This window comes from Mesoplodon mirus, assembly GCF_964341445.2.
Source record: "Mesoplodon mirus genome assembly, chromosome: 7".
NCBI lineage: Eukaryota > Metazoa > Chordata > Mammalia > Artiodactyla > Ziphiidae > Mesoplodon > Mesoplodon mirus.
In genome coordinates this window covers 87,751,008-87,771,752 of record NC_138983.1, presented here as the reverse complement: position 1 = coordinate 87,771,752, position 20,745 = coordinate 87,751,008, and the positions used below count along the sequence as shown (strand labels likewise).

The following is a 20,745-nucleotide window of genomic DNA, read 5'->3' as shown; positions in this document are numbered from 1 at the left end:
CGTTCAACGTTTTGAGCCTCAGCTTCTTCCACTATAAAATCTGGGTTCTCATCTTTCCTGCGTATTTCAAAGGCTGTTCTAAGAATCAATTGCCATGACATTATGAAGGCTGTTAAGTTCTCTTTATAAATGATGGGTAAGTGATCATTTAATTTGTATGGTATTTTTCCTAGGAGAATACCACCTGATCCCTATATTTACTCAATGTTGAGCCAGTTCCGACTAAGAGCCAGATAATTTAGACTTGACCTCCAGTGCATCTAGTGAGGCTCTGCCATGAGGGAAGGGTCTGTCTTCACAGTAAGCTTATAAAGGAGAGAAGCTGTGCTCCTTGGGCCCTTAGAAGGGATGCGAATGTGTGGAAAGGGGTTTAGAGTAGGAATTAAAAGATTTCTAGGAGAAGGGAGCAGGGTCTGCAGCTCCTGGATAGGGGAGGGGATGAGAGCTTGCACTGGGGCTCCGTAGGAGGAGCTGGGAGTGGGGTGAACACCCTTGGTCCCCACTCTTTGGCATTGAGGGTGCACACTGAACCCAAGGAACCTCTGTGCTGGCAGTGCCTAGCTTGAACAGTGGGTCAGCTGCAGGGATGACAGTGCAACGTGAGCGCCTCACTTTTGACCTTTGTGTGTGTGTGTGTGTGTTTCTCGGGTAGGATCCACTGGATCTGCTCCTTGGGATGAGAAAGATAATGATGTGGATGAAGAAGATGAGGAAGATGAGCTGGACCAGTCACAGCACCACGTTCCCATCCAGGACACCTTCCCCTTCCTGAACATCAATGGTGAGTGGGGTGGGGGGTGGGACCGAGGCATGGAGAGGATGTAAGGGGCTTTGATTTTGCAACCGTTGACACCATATCCACCATTGCACTGGGAGCAGCGACCAGGCCCTGGGGCCAGGCTGCCAGTCTGTTAGCAAGTAGGAGTCATAGGCAAAGGAACTCCGTAGGCATAGTTATCCCAGTGGGGTGGCTTCTAGGCAGAGAGAGCATCTTCTGAATCTTATGTGATAATTCAGAGAAATTAAAAAATGAAATTCATTCTCAATCCCGCATACAAATACACAAGCTGTTACAAATTTTGCTGATTTCCTTCAGGCCAAGTGCAGGGATCCTTTTCGTGAATTGTAGGCAAACTCTTCTGCTATTTCCCTCGGTACAAATTTTCTGTCACTGCCTTAACAGCCTCTGCTAAGGCGGTATCATGGGAAACTTGTGGCTCTACAGCTCTTAATACTAGGCTCTGATACAATTTCTCTACTAGAGACTTTTATCTTTTTTAAATTAATTAATTAATTAATTAATTTTTTGTGGTACGCGGGCCTCTCACTGTTGTGGCCTCTCCCATTGCGGAGCACAGGCTCTGGACGTGCAGGCTCAGCGGCCATGGCTCACGGGCCCAGCCGCTCCGCGGCATGTGGGATCTTCCCGGACCGGGGCACGAACCCGTGTCCCCTGCATCGGCAGGTGGACTCTCAACCACTGCGCCACCAGGGAAGCCCTATCTTGTTTTTAAATTGACTTTTTGAATTCAGCTTCCCAGGAAAGATGCGTTTAGAGGTTGGAGGGTCCCTGTGAGACAGAGCAGGTACTGCACCTCCCATTGCACGTTCTGAGGACGCTCAAGCACAAGGTGAACTGCTCTTCCACAGCATCTTCCCTTGAACTTTTCACTGACGTGCTCGTAGTCATATGACGTGCATTCAGTTGAGTAGCTTTTCACTACTTTTCTAAGTTCCATCTGGCTGCTAGGGTCAAATGAGATACTTTTGCCACCTAGAAAATTTAGTATATCCAGAGGATTCCTGTAGGATTTTGGAGTCCCCTTCCCTAGGTGATGCCCCTTCTTTTGAGAATCAGGAAATGAGTCTTATCTGTCTACTTGCCCTCCTTCACTTACCCTGTCATTTATAACCTTGCAAGCAAGTGATGAGTCAAGACAACGATCATAGAGCTCTCTCAGGTTAATACTGCCACAGCTACATTCCCACTTGGTGCAATTTTAAGATTTGGACATTTGGAAATGTCAGATCCTTTCCCAAATCTTTGGCTCACTCATTCTGTTATTCTCACCCCTTAAAAGGATGCAACCCATTTCCAGGATCATGATTTACCTTTTTTTTTTTTTTTCATGTTTTTTTAAAGCTAATATTGTGTGTCCTTACATTATGGGCCACCTTGGATCCTTTATGGAAACAAGTGAACTATATATTAAAAATAAAAAGTAAAATGTGGCCCTACAGCCACACCGGGATTTCATTGCCCTGAGAGAGGAGTTGGGGCGCATCAGTGACTTCCACGAAGCCTATACTTTCAAACAGGCTCCGGGCCAGCCAGTTTCCGGCTTAAGCAAGGAGAATGTTCCAGCGGTAACCAACAAGGAGAACCTGGCGACGCCGGTCTCGACTCCATTCCTGGAGCCGACCCTGGGGAGCGACGGCTCTGCGGTCACTTTCGGGAAAACCCAAGAGGATCCCAAACCATTTTGCGTGGGCAGTGCCCCACCGAGTGTGGACGTCACCCCCACCTACACCAAAGACGGAGCTGATGAGGCAGGATCAACCGATGGCAAAGTTCTGAAACCAAAGCCATCTAAGCTGGCAAAGAGAATCGCAAACTCCGCTGGTTACGTGGGTGCCCGGTTCAAGTGTGTCGCTACCGGACTGTACGCAGACTCCAGTCAGCTCGGCCGGGAGCAGCGGGCATTGCAGGTGAGCCCCCCTCACCCGAATTTCAGGAGCCTGACCAGTTGTCAGGTTTTTTTAATGTGTGAAGAGGAGGGGGCCGGGGGTATGATAGGGCAGGACACCGGGCTGATTTGGTTAATGAAGCTTAGGATAATTTAAATGTTTGAAATGTGTCCAGTAAGGGGACGTAAGTGGATACTTGAAGTTATTCTGTAGATTTTAAGCGAACTCCACTCGAATGCTGATAACGGAAGTTTTAATTATTGCGAAGGATGTCTAAAAGACTGCGTGACGTTTACCTATCAGTCGCTTTGATTTCTCTGCCGTTACTGTACGTTAACAAATATACCTAAAAGCGCTGCTCAGAATGCCTCACGTGATACTTGGTGGAGGTGTGTAGCGGCCGCATGTCTGTGAGATTCGTGCAATTTTGTTTTTCCACCAAAAAAACAAACAAACAAAAAAAAACAAAAACACAAACCTTGCTTAAAGGGATAGAGTATGTATTTAACTTGCTAGTGAATGATAGATGTTGTATAGGAATTTCCTTAAGGTATTTTACTTTTAATTAAAAGACAAAGCCAAATTGTTTTGCAATGTTAAGAAAAAAATTGGTTCATGCTTATAAAAATGGATGAAGTTATCTAAATGATCCATTGAGTGCCCATTTTAATTACATAGATGGAAGGATTACAAGAGGACAGTATTTTATGTCTACCCGCTGCTTACTGTGAGGTCAGTTCTTCAAATTTTTATTACTAGAATCTTCCATAAACCTTTTGAGTTAAATTTCATTTCCAAATATACAAAGGGAAGTTTGTGGGCCATGGTCGTCTTTATTCATTGTGCATTTGTTTTCTTTTCTGTTGTGTTTTTGTTTCGCTTTCTTTGCGTTGTATTTTTGTTTTGTTTTATTTACCTTCGAAAGAGAATGTCTGTCTGTATGCCACAGTGTATGTATGGCTATACATACACACCACATATATCTCTACATACATACGGCTTTACGAATAAAGAGTGTGTGACTAGTTACACATAGACACTCTTACGTTTTTATCGTTCAATTTTAAAATATCTCAGTTGTATCATAAATTGTGGTTGGTTTTGGGCAAACTTTTCTTTGCAGATACTTTCCTTTAAGGTAAGGGCAGTGAAATAGCTTTGGTGGTAAGGTGTGTCTTTTTTCCATCTCCGTTCTCTTTGTAGCGTGCAGTGATGCGCTTCTCAGAGTTGGAGATGAAAGAGCGAGAAGGTGGCCACCCGACGACCAAAGACTCCGAGGTGCGCAAATTCAGCCCCGCTGACTGGGAAAGGCTGAAAGGAAGTCAGGACAAAAAGCCAAAGTCGGTCGCCCTGGAGGAGGCCATTGCCGACCAGAACGACAGTGAGAGATGTAAGTGAACCCAGGCGGCTCGCGTGTGGTACCACGTCGGTGGGAACGGGGCGGTTCCTCCCCCAGTGCCGAGGGAGGTGAGAGGAAACAATACGCTTCCGACGGCCCAGCGTCTGGGTGCTGGCTGTTCGGAGAACGGGCTGCTCTGGCCACCCTTCCCAGCTGTGGATTGCAAGGCTGGTTATCCTTTTGAGCGTTGCGGCATCCAGGAGTGAAGCACCTATGAAATGTTGTTTCCTGGCACGCATCTCCTTTTTCCGGAGCAATGCTAGTCCTGTAGTTAGTAATAGTCTGATACAGTAGAGCAGAGGAATGGCGGTGCAAGACCTCCAGCATAGCAGGTATGTGTTCTGTTTTGTAGCAGGTACGGATACGGGTTTTTGGTAGCAGTGGAATGACACTTGCAGCCAGAGCCAGACCCTCCAGAGTGACAGTCTCCTATGGGAGGGAGTGGAGAGTACTCGGATTCTCCCTCCAAAGGCAGAGGTTTCATTCAAATGAGATGAGGGCTGATGAAGGCACCAGAAAGATGAGCATAATTATTTTCTGTGGCAGGCTTGTTTGCAGTCATTAGGAGTTGACAGCACGCTCCAAGGGCGTGGGATCAACGAGGGCGTTCTTCCTACCAGACGGGGTGTATTCTGTTTTGGAGGCCAAATTGGAGAGAAAGCTAGTGTTTGCCTCGAGTCACACTCTGCGGTCCCATCAGCTGCTCCCCCACTGGGGTTGACTTCGGGCTTTGCCCTCGAGACTTCCTGGGCTAATGAGATGTGTTGGCAGCAAGTGGAGGTCTTTCTCCCGCTTTCTTCAGTGTGCATGCTTGTGGCCTGTGGCCTGTGGCCTGCAGCCTGCTCCGGACCCCAGAAACCTCACCGGTGATGGTGAGTGAGGGCACCTAGGTGAACGTCGAGGACAGGGTGGGCGTGAAATCCTCCTGAGACGGGACAGTTGGGGGTGGTGGGCACGTTTGGGAGGCCCAGGCCCTTGGACCCAGTCGTAGGGTCAGCGTTCGCCCGCATGCTTAGGTCGTGGGTGCCTGATGCAGTTCGGGAAAATTGTGGTCAGCCACAGCGTGTGCTTCTCTGTGCTGCTTGGAGCACTGCCCTGCCCCAGCTCATCTTTGGGGTCAGACAAAGGCCTGTGGCCAGGGTTCTGGGTAAGCCACACCGGGACCGGTTTGTCCTACGTGGCTCCCGTAGAAGGGGATTTCTGGGGCTAGTCAGTGGTGGCCTTACCCGAGGGATGGGGCTCTTGATGTGCCTGGAGTAGACGATTCCGAGCTCCTCCCCCTCGGGATTGGAATGAAAAACGGAGGGTCCAGGCCACCCTGGAGTGAAGCAGCAAGAAGGCCTCCCTCCTTGCCTGTGCTCACAGCTGACACGCAGCCCTTACTCTCCTGAGTGGCCTCATAACTCAGCTCTTGGGGAAGTTTCTCAGAGAGACGTGGTAAAAGTGGGCAAGGCCAAGTTCACGGGGATGCACTTTTCTGAGGAGGGGACCTGCCTGTTCTGGGTGGACGGTGAGGGAGGCTGGAGGAAGGGAGCGGGCAGTTAACCGGCCTCGAGTCTTCTCGCCCTTTTCTCCAGCAACGTGGCCAAACCCAGGGTGGCCGCTGCCCTTCATGTCTCAGTGGCCTCACCCGCCCTTCTTCCCAGAGACGTTTGTGTGCGTCCTTCCCAGTCTTTCCTGCTGAGCTTGGAGACGAGAACTCGGTGTGGCTGATGGGGAGCAGGGCCTGAGCCCCAGATGATTCCGAAAGCCCCCTCCCCCCACCGCCTGCCTCCAATCTCAGACCGACCGACGGGTCTCTTCCTGGAGCACCCGGGACATGGCCCAGTGAGCCATGAATCGCCACCATGGGAGGGCAGGAGAAGGGTTGGGGAAGGTGAGGGGCTCCGTTTGAAAGATTGGGGCAATGGAGGTGGGTTCCCCACCCACCCTCTGTCTTGTAGAGACGTGGGGTTTGTAACTAGCTGGTCAGGAAAGGTCACCTGAAGGGGCCACTGTTCTTACCACGGCCTCCACATCCAAGGCACAGCAGGTGTTCATTCCATTCAGCTGGATATGAACGGGCCTTCTTGTTCTTGGGCCATCATGTCTTGAGCTGATACGGGCTCAGGTCCTTCTCATGGGTGTCGGTGTGGCCGAGAGCCGAGCTGTGAGCACATGGGAGCTGGGGCGGGGATTTGGGGCGGGCAGGGGTCCCAGAGAGGGTCCAGGATGCCTTCAAGATGCCTTCCCCCTTCTGAGGCAGCCCCTACCCATGGAGGGACCAGGAGCTTCCAAGGTGGTGGGTGCTGTTTGCGTGGCCCTGGTTGTCCTGGTGCGGGTGCATCTTGTTGCTAGGGGCTTGTTTAAAAAAGAAATTAACTTGAAAACACAGTGGCCGAGACACTCATTTATTCTTTATGATCACATGGGTGGCTGAGTGAAATTTTTATTTTGGAAGTTCACCAAATGAGTTTGGAGGTTCCTCAGACTTGGAAGTTCATCACTAGGAACCCTCAGTGGCATTTGAAGATGGGGCGGGGCAAGGAGGCATTGGTCCCTTCCTTCTCAAACTTGGAGTAACCATCTCCCTTGCCAACCACTTGGCTGGGACAGGCCTAGGACCTGCTCAGTGGCAGTGCCTGGCCAGGAGCTGGAGGAAGCCTCAGTCGAGGGGCTTCATGAAACTTCTTTGCTCAGGGAACTTCTCTTCCAGCTGAGCACCTGCACGTTTGTAAACTACTCTGGAACAGAGGTCCCTGCACCCCTTGTGTAGCGGGTGTAACTTTGATCAAGGTTAGCCCTGACTGGAGGTGCTACTATAGTTAAGCTACAGAGAAGGGGATTTTAATCCTGGGGAGCCTTCCAGCGACTCAGAACCCTCTCACCTTGTTTAGGCCTCACTGGGCATGGCTCAACCGTGGTGAGGGTGCTTTGCTGCCACAGTGACTTGTAAATGTTGCTGTGGTGATGCTTCTGTGAGGTGATGCTGTGGTACAACCATAATGCATTTGGGATATATGTGCTGTGAGTCATAGGACCATGCTGCAGGGACCACGTTCACATCTTGCTTAGACTGGGTGACCAAGGGCACATGGCTTCCCACTTTTAGAAGGGCCAAAAGTAGCAATGATGGCAAAGCCTGATGGTTAGGATCCCCGTGTATCTATTTATCTCCCCATCTCCTTTGCCCTCAAGGGTCATCCTCCTGTGGGTCGTGGTTAGAACAGTCTTTGAGAAGCTCCAAGTGACACGGAGCCTCTACCCCATAGCTGGTGGCCATGGGCATCTTGGGCAGTCGGGGTGGGTGTCCTTCAGGGTTATTAGTGGCCTGGGTAAGGTCACACTAGCGTAAGGTCTTGGGGGGCCTTAGCTGAGGGGAATTGAGATCTTTGCCCTAAAAGGCTCCGGGGTTGGGGGAAGGGTGGATGGACCTAGTTTGGAAAAAGAAACTTTCAAATTGGACATGGGGGTTCTTAAGGTAGCCCTTCCATTCCTCCATGGATGCCCTCCCACGGAGCTTTTAGGGAAGGCTGATTGGACCAGATTGGACCCGAGAAGTCCAATGGTGTAACCAGCAGGGCTCACCTCTTAAAATTTCCTACATTTCAGGCCTGAGATTCAGGCTGGTCTGAAAGTCTTGGCATCTTTTGGTTAAAGGGATTTTTCCAGCCTTTCTCTGTGCTGAGCCCGGCCCGTGATTATGAAGCCCACCCCTGGAGGGAGGCTAGCAGTAACATTCCCACTTTACAAGTGAGGGGGGCCGAGTTGTAAAGTGGCGCCATTCCTGCCCGAGTGTTTAAGAGGGTCACAGAGCAGCCGGAGTGAGAGTTGCAGCACGCCGTCTTCACCGGGCCTGCGGTAGCCTGGGCTGCATCACCCGTAAGCACAGGCCAGGAGTTTGGGGCAGGAGACCCTCGCGGTTGGGGTGATTCCACCATTCCGGCAAGAGTAGATGGGGATCTGCCCCACCTTGGGATACCCTTGGAGAAAAGCTAAGTGTGTTCCACCATTGAGAACACAGGTCAGGCTAGCCCAGGCCAGGGTGAGGTTCATCCCCACAACTGGCTGCCATTAAATGCTGGGAATGCCCCCAAGAGAGGCTGATCAGGGGACCAGCCGGCTGGGCAGAAGTGGGAGTGATACTTGAAGTGGTCTAGGGAGAGGAGGAGAAATGCGAGCAGCATGTGAGGGGTGTGTCCATGATTTCATCTAGAAAAACGGGCTGTGGGAGCTTAGCTCAGGTGTTAACGAAATACCAAACTCATACACCCACCCCCACCCCCGGCCGGTGATGGACACAGGGTCATCTTCGGGGAACTCTTTAACAGCACAGTGATCATTATGGAATTCTTTGTGTGTTAGAAACAATGTGACTAGCAAAGCAGTTGAACTGTTTCTTTGGCTAGAGCAAAAGTGAGGAGTGATGTTAGGCTGGGCTGATTGGAGGAAAAGCCCCAAGTGGATGCTAGATTGAGCAGAGGGGGCAGGAGCAAGCAGTTCAGCCCTGCCCGCCGCACCCCCCCCCACCCCACCCCCATGAAGGGGGTTGGAGTCTTGTCTTTGAAATGTCCTTAGATGCTTGTTGCCTGGGAAGGAAGGCGTGGAGACGTGCCAGGTGGGTGACTGGTGTCACTGAGGGCCTTCTTCCTAGACAGGAAATAGGAGCAGCCCCTCGATGGCAGTGAAATGCTTTTCCCCCCACGGGTGTGGAAAGAGGACAGACGGATTTGTAGCAATCTGGTTGAGTTCTTTGAAATTGCCCTTGACCCTTGTGTGTGCACCAGGAAGCCTTTCCTTTCCCTTTGCCAGGCTCCTCTTGCCTTGGTCTCCCCAGCTTCCCAGCCTCCCAGCATTCTTTCCCTACCCTTTTTCTTCACCCTCGCCCCTGCTGACCCAAGTGAACATTGGTGCTATGTCTGTGTAGATGGCAGTTGGGGGCTATTTGGTCTCTTGATGACATCAGCCTTTTTTGTTGACTAGCAGCTGTTTCCATAGTCATTTGTAGCTCTGCCCTGATTGGTTGGATCTTACTGTGAGGTCACTCACCCCCCTTTAAAAGTAAGCCACCTTGGAGAGTTAAGCAGTTAGGGAGTGATCTCACATGCCTATAGACGTATGGTGTAGATGCCTTACATTGACCCTTGAAGGATGGATTGTGAGTGGACTACGCGCCTCATTTTCTGCTTTCTTTGCTGGTTGTGTTCAGCTGTCCTTCCTTCGGGACGTCTTTCTGAGGGTTTTGTGCTTCCGGCGTGTGAGGCCCCTGGTCTCCAAAGGGGGGCGGTCTGTTGGTAGCAGATTGCCTTGGGCATGGGGGTCCTGCCTGCTCCTGGTGACCTTTGTTCCCTCCTTTCCGGGTTGTCTCCCCTCCCCTAGGGGAGTGTTATGATGGAAGCAAACCTGACCGCTTTGAAGCCCCAGAAGACAGTGATCTTCCTGAGGACATGGACACGGGGCCCCCCAGAGAGTCCCCCGCCGACCAGGCGGCCCCGGACGCGTCACGCAGCCCCACCCTCCGGCTGAACAGAAAGCGCAAGGTGTCTGGCGATAGGAACCACACTGAGACCACTGGGCTCCCAGAGGACTCTCTGCTGAAAGCCAAGCGGAGACGGGTCTCCAAAGGTGAGCTTGGTTTGGCTTCGGGCCCGCAGGGCACCCTACGGAAGTCCTGGAGCGGAGCAGTGGAAAGTTCCAGTCCCACCCTGGAGCCCTGGGGGGAGCCACTCACACCTTCCCCACCCCCCACCCCCCCAAAGCCAGGTGCAGGGGCTGGAGCCCAAAGGTGGCCAAAGGCAAATAGGCCCCCTCCCGAGACTTGGTGACAAGTTCCAGCCAACACAGTGACCACACCCGTCCCCTCCCCCACCCCTGTTAGTGATGTGTAAGACAGTTTGTTCCCCACCCCCACCCCTGCCCCGGGGGGCTTCTTCATTAATTTGTAGTTACTTCTCCATTAGCTGACTGGCCTGAGAGGGAAATGACAAACAGTTCCTCTAACCACTTAGAAGAGCCACATTATAGTGAGCTGACCAACCTGAGGTGTGCATTGAATTAACAGGGCTCCATCCCAGAAAGCAGCGCCGCTTGCTGCACCTTAGAGAACGGGGGGAGCAGAGAGCAAACCTGGCCGGCAGGGCAGGAAGGAAGTGACCCAGGCGGTTCAGCCTGCGGTCACCCCCCAGGGCAATAGCATCTCCGAAGAGAAACCTGGCAGGAAAAGGGCAGAGGCCAAAAGCAACAGCAGCTGGTTGGAGGAGTCCCTTAAATGCAGTGACAATGAACAAGGTACGCACGGGGCGGGGGGCGCTCCTGGAGGGTGGATCACTCGCCCTCTGTGGGAAACGGCCCTGGAGGGGACCTGAGCGCCATCCAAGTTGACAAGAGTAGCGTGTGGCGAGCGGGGAGTTTTCTTCATGAGGTCCTTTCAGCCTGCACACTTCCTTATGGAATGGACAGTGAGGCGGGAGCTCGACTTCCTGGGCTGCTCCTCATCACCCAGCCCGCGGCTGGGCAGGAAGGGAAGTCTTGGGTGACCCCGGGCGCTTGTCAGTGCCCTCATTCCAGCCTCAGGCTGTCCCCAGTCGCCCTGTCCCGAGCACCCAGGCCCCCCACGGGTGGGGACGGGAGCGCAAGAAGGGCTGGCTTCTGCCCTCTCTTGCGGCCCTTTGAAGCGACTTGCCATTTGGCGTTTCGTGGGTTAGCCTATTTGCCGGTTGAATGTGGGATGATTAAAATATTAGTGCTTTGAAAACATAATTGGTATATCTTTAAAAACTGAAGCTGCTCCAACGATCAGTGCTAACAATGGGCTTTTCTTTCCTCACCGGCTACAACTGTGTAACGCCCGCTGCTTCTCCCCCTGACAGATGTGCTGTGCACGGACGGAGAAATGGATTGGCAGCCTTCGCCCCTGCCGCAGAAATACACCGACAACAGCGAGAAACCATCCGGGAAGCGACCGTGCAAAACCAAGCATTTGATCCCTCAGGAGCCCAGGCGGGGCTTGCCGCTGCCAGGGGACTCCTACGTGGACAATGCGGATGGCAAGGTACCTCTTGCCCCTGGCTCTCCCCCGCTCCCCGGGCCTGTGCAGGCACATCCCGCCTGCTTACTTCTCTGCTTCTGGGGACAAAGCTTTCCTTTTCCTGAAGCCCTCCCCACAAAACGTCCCTGCCCCTTCCTAGGGGACCTGTCTCCTGGGTGGTGGTGAAGTTTCCAGCTAGTAAAAATGCAACCCCTTCCTCGCGCCCCGCCTCCCCCAGACAGAGAGGAGGAAAAGTGCTTTCCTCCACTCAGGTTTGTAACTCAGGGAGGAGGCGAACCAGGCGGGTGTTGGAAGGACAGCCTGAAATGTGTGCGCTGCCTGGTTTCGTGATAGGTGACCGTCCGGAGATTTTGAAAGCGGCCTGAGCCCAGTTCCGACTATGATCTTTCGCCAGCCAAGCAGGACCAGAAGCCCTTGGACCGTTTGCAGCAATTGTTACCAGCTTCCCAGGCCTCGCAGCTGACATGCTCAAGCTCCCCTCCAGAGACCACCCAGTCCCGCCCGATGCCACCGGAAGCGCGGAGACTTATTGTCAATAAGAACGCGGGCGAGACCCTCCTACAGCAGGCCTCCCGGCTTGGCTACGAGGTGAGCATCCTTGTGGGTGCCCCGGATCAGGATCCGCCGGCTGCTGCTCCTTGGGTGGGGGACACACTGGCTGGGGATGGGGGGCGGGTCTCAGAGCCCAGCCCCCTCCACGTGGCGGGCTGGGCTGGGTGTTCCAGCAGGGTGTTTGCGTTGGCCCCGCTCACACTGCGGGCTCTTTGGTGGCTTGTTCAGTCGTGGTGTGAAAAGAAAGGCAGGCCTCTCTGATGTTCCGTTCCCGTTCAGGCAGGTAGGCTGCTTCGGCCAGTCTGGCTCACTTATCTCTGATATAAAATCTGACCTAACCCAGGGCTTGGCGACCAGGGGAATTTTAATGAGCCTTTTGGATTCTGAATAGCAAGAAGGAGAGTAGTTATTAGCTCTACTAACTTGTGCTGTTTGGGGCAGAGTGATGCCCCTGTGGGGTAGCGGGTGGGACGTGTCTGTGCAGAGTAGGGGTGGGAGTGGGGCAGACCTGAGCAGTCTCTTTCTGAGAGGGCACGGGAGCCGAGGGCTGATGGGCGGGGAGCAGGGGTTGAGCCTTGCACAGAACTCCCTGTCCACACTGCTGTATCCCAACCCAGCACGGCTGATGACAGTGATGGCCTCTATTGCTAGAGCAACACAGAAAGAGAGCTGGTATCTGCCTAAGCCCGTGTGATCTGTAGTAACTCCTTTCACCCTGTTAACATCTTCACTTGGGAGTAACGAGTACTAGCCCACTCTCGGATGAGGAAACTGAGCCTCAGAGGCGTTAGCTGATCCCCGTACAGGTAGCAATCCAGCAGTGCTCCACAGCCCACCACGCTCCTCAGCAAGACTGGCTCACACTGGAATTGCCCTTTTTACAGTTCAAAACCTCTGTGAGACAGATGCCTCTCCATGCCCTGTGCAGTTCCCCCACCATACTCGTCAGTAGCAATTGTGATGGGATAGCCCACAGGGCAAAGGCATTTTTCTGTGCTGGCATCAGCCCTCTGGGAGTTGAATGGTGACAGTAAAACGCGGTTCAGCAGGCTGAGCGTGGAGGTGTGGCTGAGCACTGGGGTGGCAGGACCCAGGCTGGCCCGGAGCCCTGGCGCCCACACCCTCAGCCAGCTCTGTGCCCCTGTCCCCCGTCTCCCGTCGTGTCCCCCCACCCCGGTCCATAGTGCCGTGAGCCCTTGGAAGTGTGCCTGCCTTGGCCCTAAGGCCTGACTGTGGGTGGGAAGTTGGAAGCACTAGGGCTATGCTTAGTTTGGGGGTGTTTTGTTGTTGTTGTGGGTTGAATGTGCTCTTGTGTATATCTACACGTCTCTTGGAGACCTCTCCGTTAGCTAGAGAGCACTTTGTGGTAGTTAGCGCAGTTACTTGCAGGTGAAGTCCAAGGAGCACCCAGTTGGTTTCCCAAGAGCTGAGAGCGGGCGCCTAGGAGGACAGAGCAGATGTTGCACATAGTGTTGAGCTAGACCCCCCGTGGTTGAGAAAATAGTCTCCTTGCTTCCAGCAAACGCTGGAGGTGGGGGGGAGACCCCTAACCCCAACTTTTGGGCTAGGGTTGAGAAAGTAGACTCCCGCTTCCAGCAAATGCTGGAGATGGGGGTGGCGGGGTGCTGCTGCACCCGCCGTGGAGGGCGGGGCTCCGAGCCCCACCTGTGAACTTGGCATCATTTCCAGCAGCCTCCCTTTGGGACCAGAGACGTCAAAAGACCCTCGTTGGTCCTCTAAGACAGTTTCCATTTTGGTTTGGTGGCTCTGAGGCCTGGACCAAGGGGCACTTGATCCATACTTTTTTAGGCTACCTGGCCTTTGATTGCACAGGAAGCCTTGGGAATGTTTACGGTGGGATTTGTTTTTTTCTTCAAATGTAAATTTCAATATGTAGATTCCACAGATCACCAGTGTTGATGCTGAACATTGTGACAAGTAGATGAACGCTTTCAACTTTGAATCCAACTTTCTGGGATTTCTCTGGGCAGAATTTTAAATGTTGGGCTGATGGCCCAGTTGGGAGATGTGGCAGCTTCAACCTTTTAAAATTGAAGGACAGTTTGCTTAAGCAGATAAGGGTGTGGTTTGGGAGGGTTTTCCTGAAGTTTTGTCTTTAGCATTCTTGGTTATTTTCTTCTGCTTAGCCAAAGATACCATGTGCAGTACAAAGGCTGTCTGAGCTTTATGTCATTATAATGTGGTTCTGGAAGTTTAGAAACACACTCTGGCTTCAGATCCGCGTTAAATAGATCACTTGCGTGGCCAAAGACCTCAAACCTTTCCCTCCTGGGAAAAAGGCTTCTATTTCTTAGGCTAAAACGCCAGTGTGCAACCACATGCTTGTGCCTTTAGCGGTGATGGTTAAATTTTCTATGAATTGAATAAGTCATGCTTTTTAAAAAGTTAATGAGGCATTTAATTAACTAACAACGTCGGGCTTATGGCCTTTATGGTTACATTTTGCGGGTAATGGCATTCGGCTTATAGCCGCTGAACAGAGAGCTGTCCGACAAAAGCAGTTTGACTTTGCTCGGGAATGGCTGGGCTGCCCTTCAGACAGTCCCGTTTATTTCTAGCGGAGAAAATAAACCAAGGAATGTGTTGCGTGGACAGACTCGCCCCGCCTCTTCACCTTTCAGTTAGAGAAAGTGTCGGTGGCGATGGTTGCCATCCATTTAGAGGCCATCACCCTCCTAGCTAGGAGAGTGTAGTTAGCCCACTTGACCCCCAACAGAGAAGGCCTGTGGGATGCTCGTCACAGCTGGATTGCATCCCTCTAACTGGGGCCCTCTTGGGCCTTTTGAATCTTCCCAGCTGACCAGGTACCAAAGACCTGAGTTATAGGTCTAGTACTTCATGTTAATTGAACTTGGGGTTTAATATCTCTGGGCCTCAGTTTCCAAGTGTTGAATGAGGATAGTACTACCTTCCTTTCCTGCTATCTCCTGGGTTCCTGTGGGTGACAGAAGACGTCCTCATCTGGGGGAATGGGAACCACTGTGTAAACAGTGGGATCAACGTGGTTGAGTTAGGACAGCCCGTGGCAAAAAGTCTGACCTGGCCGTGGGGCTACTGCTGCCTTTGCTGCCATCTTCCAGGAGAAGAGAGTTGACTTACCCACCAGCTTGGACGGCCTTTCATTTCTAGGTACCCTTGAATCTGCCCTAGTAGTGATGAAGGTTTCCAGGCGAAGGCCATGATTGTCACAGCAAATAAACCCTGGGTTGAGTAAATTGATGTGTGCACAGCAGTTGGTGGCCTTCAGACATGATCCCAGAGCCACGTGACAGGGCCTCTCCCTGGCTGGGGCACACAACTCATTAGCTTGCAGCCGTCCACTCAAGTCTGGCTAGTGAGGGCCTGCTAAAAGCGCAGCAGCTTCATGCGGTATCCTGGATACCAGGGCTCGGGGCAGGTGGCCTGGGAGCCCAGAGGATTGTGGGCTTTCTGGCAGGTTGGGATGTAAACGGAGAAACGCATTCGTGGGCATGCCTTTTGTCTTCCTCCTCTTGTTTTGGAAGGGAGCTGCTGCAGTGACCTGAAGTAACAGGGCACCGATGGCCAGGTTTACCAGCATGCCCCATTGGGTTCACGTGGTAAGCAAATGGAACATTCTAGTTCTCTCCCAAGTGAGTGGTCACCTTTGATTGGCGTGTCCTCCAAAGGGCATAAAAGGTTTTACAGAACCCATCTCGCACTTATGGGCGGCTAGAATGACCCCCGTTTTAGGTTTAACAGATGAGTTACCTGAGAGATGTCACAAGGAGGCCTGTTCTGACCCCATCCCATCCCCCCTTACCAGCAGACCATGTGTTGGGCCACATGCATGTTCTGCCTACTCCCAGCTCTCAGAACCTGACAGCTCTCTGCTGGGCACAACTTACCCAGTATAAACAGTATAACGTGTTTTCTGGTGGCAAACGCTTTCGATGTGTCTGAAAACGTTCTTAAGGTAATAAAACATTGAATAAATTCCTGCTCTGCTTACTGGGAGTGGTTCATATTAATATTTTAACAAGCCAAAGAAATAAGGTTAATAACAGTGATTCTAATGCACAGTGTTGACACAGAACATCTCTGGGAGGGGTGGGTTGTGAACGTTTTATTTGATTCTTGAAATGTGGAGGTTGCAGCCTGTGGTGTATCAGGTTCCTGTCATTAACTTGAGTAAATATGAGAATATTAAGACTGATTCTGCCCCGAGAGGGTGGAGTGAGGCAAAATAGAGGGTGGGGTTATTGGAGGCATTTTGGGTCATTCCTCGAGAATGGAGGGAGAGAGCTTCTCTTTAACTCTACTTAACGTACAGACAAGAGCATCTGAGGCCCAGGTTCTGATTTGGGGTCTTAACAAGGGGCGCGAGGATGTAGCTGACCTGCATGTCCCTGCTTCTCTAAGCTGGGGAATGTTCTCTGGCTGATTTAAGCTCTCTTTAAGTGTTGGTCATCCATACTTTGATCTAAACTTGTGTTATCGTCCACTGCCACTGACCGAACAGACCCATCAAGTGAGAATGGTCTGTGCTTGGCAATGTGTCATCTAAGATGTTAGCAGCCGTGACACCTCTGTACTGGTCACGTCGGCCCCTGGGCTGAGGGCTCTCATCGTTATCCGAATGCGTCCTCTCAGCAGCCCTGTGGAAGCTTGGAGAAGTTCAAGGGTAACTTGTCCGTGGCCAGGCCACTGGTGCAGCAGAGCCTTAGACAACACTGTCTGCATCTCCAAGCCCTTGTCACGCACTCTCGCCCCCCAGCAGGATGCCTGCCGCCTGCCCGCGCCATGGTGGGCTTTTGGCCCCAAGGATATATGCCTTTGAAAGTGGGCACCGCCAAGCTATGGGGAGGTCACCCTTACAAGGTTCACTGTATGGTGGTCTGATGGTATCTCCTCTCCTCTCCTCTCCTCTCCCCGTAGGAAGTGGTCTTGTACTGCCTGGAGAACAAGATTTGTGATGTGAACCACTGCGACAACGCGGGTTACTGTGCCCTGCACGAGGCTTGTGCAAGAGGTTGGCTCAACATCGTACGACACCTCCTTGAATATGGCGCCGATGTCAACTGCAGTGCCCAGGATGGAACCGGGTCAGTGGCGGTCTTGCGCTCTTGGCCTGGCCCTGCTGGGGCATAGGCAGTGGTTCTCAGGGTGTGCGGGGAACCCCAGAAGGAAAGATGGAGAGTGAGTGCCATGTAAGCACACTGATGGCGGAGTCCTCTAGAATGGAACCGGACAGATCTTTCTGGCAAATTTACATAGAACTTTAAAAGTCTGTGACGCTCTTATGGACAGAAGTCCCTGAAAATGTTGAGCCTGCATGAATAATCAGGGGTGTTCTCTTTTAAGACCCTGGACTCTTCACCAGCGTCTGTTGAATCTCAATCTTGAACATATATGTGAGTTGAAAGTTGCAGGAGTACAGACAGGTCCAGTGGCAACTGGCTTGATAGGACCTGCCGTGTCCACCCACATCCCCGGGCCTGGCCCCCACTCTGTCCTTGACCTCGGTTTATTGGCCAGAGGCCCAGGTCTGAGTCAGCCCAAGCATCTTCCCGGTTGTACCTGGGATGCCACCACGAGGCAGGGCACTGGGGCTTTCCTGACAGTCATAAAATGAGCAAAACCGTAAGGTATTTGGTGGTTCGTGGTTTCCAAATAGCATCCTTTCTGGATGGGACTGCGGACAGTGTTCCTGACCCCAGCGGACACGGGCAGGAGGACTCTGTATCCTCCTGAGAACTCGCCCTGCCTGTCGACTGCTTCTGGGCGAGAGGGTTGATCACTCATCTCCAAGTTGGTTTCAGGAGAGGTTCCACTTTGCCCCTAGTTTCTTTTACAAACTGCACTTTTTGGGTTTTGTTTGTAATGGTGTAACAATGGCTTCTCGTATCTGCTTCCTTGATGCTGGGGTTCTTCCCCCCACCCCGCCGTATGTTACCTTCTTACAGTCTGTCACTATTTAAGTTCATTGGAAACGTTTTCATCGTTGTCTGAGTTCCTCCTTGGGCCATGCATTAAGAGAGATTTGCATTGAAGAATTAGGCCTGAGATGGTCCCTTCACCTGTCCCGTAAAGGGTTATGTGTTGAAATAACAGAGTAATTTGTCGCAGCGACCGTAAACTCACCTCCTCAGTGAAATAGCGCGCCTACGAGCCTTGGCCACACACGCTCGATTTTGCCCCGTGTCCTTAGAAGCAAGCGTCTCGTGCACAGGTGTAATCCCCCGCACCTCTCCTAGGCCTCTCCACGATGCTGTCAAGAATGATCATCTCGAAATTGTCCGCTTGCTCCTCTCCTACGGTGCTGATCCTACCCTGGCTACGTACTCAGGTAGAACCATCAAGAAAGTGAGCCACAGCGAACTTCTGGAGAAGTTCTTAACAGGTATGGCAGAGGTCAAGACACGGTCTTGTTCAAGCATCTAGACGGTGACTTCACAGCCTTTCACCTGGGTTCCCCCTACCCCCACCCCCCGTTTACTCTAAGTGACCCTTTACTGGGAAAAGCGGCCCAACGTTAGTCTGTCAAAGAAGAGATACATACTTTGAGTTTTGCAAGGTGGGGGGCTGGAAAACTCTTAGCTAGCCAGGCTAGCTTTTGTTTGGCAGGCTGGGGCGGTGAGGCGGGCAGTCCCTCAGGAAGGCGGGTGGACGCGTGGGGAGGTTTCAGTCAGATACCTGGAGGCATGTGCAGTGGGACTTATCAGGAGGTGACACCAGCCCCAGCGTGAGATGTTCCCGAACTCCAGCAGCATTTGCCTCTTACCAGCAGGCGTTATCTTGTCCTTGTTTCTGTTTCTCTCTCTCTCTCTCCCCCTCTCTCTGCAGACTGTTTAAATAACCTGCAGGCTCCTGACGACGGTAACCCCGGTTGCTCTTCGGAGTTCTCTGGCAGCTGTGTGTGTGGTGAGCAGCCTTGTTCGTTTCAGTTGGGCTTGTGGGGGTGGGGGTGGGGGTGGTGCTGTGAGCAGGACTTGCTTGGGAAAGAATTTTTCCAGGGTCCTTTTTGGCGAACAGCTGGAATCTTGCTCCAGCTTACTGACCTCTCTCTTGTTTGCCCCCCCGGTTAGAACCAGATGATGAAAGTGGTTACGATGTTTTAGCAAATCCCCCAGGACCGGAGGACCAGGATGACAGCAACGAGGCCTATGGTGACCTATTGGAATCTGAATTTTCCGAAGACCCCCTTTTGCCGTGTTATAACGTCCAGGTGTCCGTCGCTCAGGGGTGAGCGTGGCCAGCGTGTGGTCGAGAGCCAGCCCAGCTGCTCTGTGGGGTGGCAGGAGTTAGAAATCCCCTTCAGCAGATGAGGGTGGCTGGGTTGGGGGGTGAGTGAATTCCTCACCAAGTGTCCACCGACCTCACATAATGCAGTGGAACTTTTCCAGAAAAGTTTGGGGTGTGGGAGGGTTCCCCAGCCAACTGCCCTCATTGGAACACACCCCTAGAGCCCAAAGGACACGGGAGTCAGCGACTGCAATTGCACAGTTTCAGTAAACTCTTGGGGAAGGGATCCTCCCCAAACGGCTACCATAGGGGCCTTCCAAGGCGCGTGAGGTCCACGGGACGATACTGATGTGTACCCTCTTCTCGTATAAGATTAGAGAAAGCCGTATGTGGCACCTGGGATCTTATGTGTCTTCAGATTTGCTTAGATCGAGTCTTGTCCCCACGGTCGGGCCACTGTGCCCCATGACCAACCCTTCGGAGTGAACACATCAGGAGACCTTTCTCTGCTGTGTGTTGACCCTGGTGCTTAAGGAGTAGCATCCCCCTTGGACTCTGAGGCTGGGAACGTGTCTGCCTTTGTGGTGACATTCTATTTGGGATAGAGATCATAAAGCATGGCAGGGTATCAGGAAGGATTTTACCACCTCCCTTCTCGAAAAAGCCTCACTCCCGGCAGCAGTGAGGGGCGGCTTGGAGGTGTGGGAAAGGAAAGGAAAGCCAGGTGACCTCGAGTGTTTCTCATGCTCTCTCCGTGAGGGCCGGAGGAGAGGAGAGGTCAAAGAGGTGTTTGCCATCTCCATTGGGTTGGCATACAGACTGGTTTTCCCCAGTGACTAGAACGGGGTACACTTACTTGGAGAGGGGTGACCTGAGTTGTGGCCAGAGCCAAGGCAGCACTGGGGTGGCCTGCAACGAGGCTCGTTCAGGGGCGCTGCTCCTGCTTTTGTCTAAGTTGGCTGATCCGCCCTAGGTGGTCTCTTAACACATGCACATGAGTCCAGAGTTCCCCCGCTAGAAGTAGATCTTCCGGGCTTCCCTGGTGGCACAGTGGTTAAGAATCCGCCTGCCAGTGCAGGGGACACAGGTTCGAGCCCTGGTCGGGGAAGATCCCACATGCCACGGAGCAACTAAGCCCGTGCGCAGCAACAGGCCCAACGCAGCCAAAAATAAATAAATAAATAAAATTAAAAAAAAAAAAAGAAGAAGTAGATCTTCTAAGGACAGTGAGAAGTGGGGTGGGGGTGGGGTAATCAAAGTGGAAGTAGCAGGCCCTTTCACCGCCAGGAGACGGGTAGTTCATAGTTGGGAGCGCCTCTAATTTTGCCGGAAACTCAAACCACTGTCCTTTCTCTGGTGTAGGCCTCATAACTGGCTGTTGCTCTCAGACCTGCTCAAGAAACTGCAAATGTCCTCCTGCATATTCCGCTGCAATTTCCCAAATGTGGAAATTGTCACCATCGCGGAGGCCGAGATCTACCGGCAAGTGTCAGCAAGTCTCTTATTCTCTTGCCCCAAGGACCTAGAGTCCTTTAATCCAGAAAGTAAGGAGCTCTTAGATCTGGTGGAGTTCATGAACGAGCTTCAGACTCTGCTGGGCTCATCCGTGGAGTGGATCCTCCCCAGAGACCTGGACTCAGACGACGACTGGTGAGCTCGCCGGGGCCCGCCGTGTACAGTGTGTCATGGTGTTAATCCTTGTGCATATGTGTCCTAATACGACTATTTCTGTAAAGAAAGGACACTATGAGACACGACTCCAGTTGGAAGGACTTCAAAACATGTTTTTTTCTTTTTAAAATTTGAAGTCAGTTTTTATGAAGTTGTTAATAAAGTTTCTTTACTTTTCAATGTA

At 52.3% G+C, this 20,745-nt stretch overlaps 2 protein-coding genes across 2 annotated transcripts in view; both read left to right on the top strand.

The window, feature by feature from the left end:
- The window catches only part of LOC309807676 (interferon regulatory factor 6-like), a 10,672-nt gene extending 8,445 nt beyond the window's left edge, over positions 1 to 2,227 (top strand). Inside the window, exons 4-5 of the mRNA XM_082627525.1 lie at positions 653 to 781; positions 2,144 to 2,227. Coding sequence (XP_082483651.1) covers positions 653 to 781; positions 2,144 to 2,226 — 212 coding nt within the window. The 3' untranslated portion in view covers position 2,227. The remainder of the gene's footprint in view (positions 1 to 652; positions 782 to 2,143) is intronic.
- LOC309807655 (BCL-6 corepressor-like) lies at positions 2,227 to 20,745 on the top strand (the record flags this gene model as incomplete). The annotated part of the gene is given in 12 exon segments (XM_082627486.1): positions 2,227 to 2,709; positions 3,367 to 3,420; positions 3,892 to 4,078; positions 9,446 to 9,691; positions 10,936 to 11,117; positions 11,448 to 11,465; positions 11,469 to 11,702; positions 16,584 to 16,750; positions 17,903 to 18,048; positions 18,492 to 18,569; positions 18,734 to 18,890; positions 20,253 to 20,745. Coding segments are annotated over 12 exon segments (2,244 nt in total), but the record flags the coding sequence as incomplete, so codon positions are not given.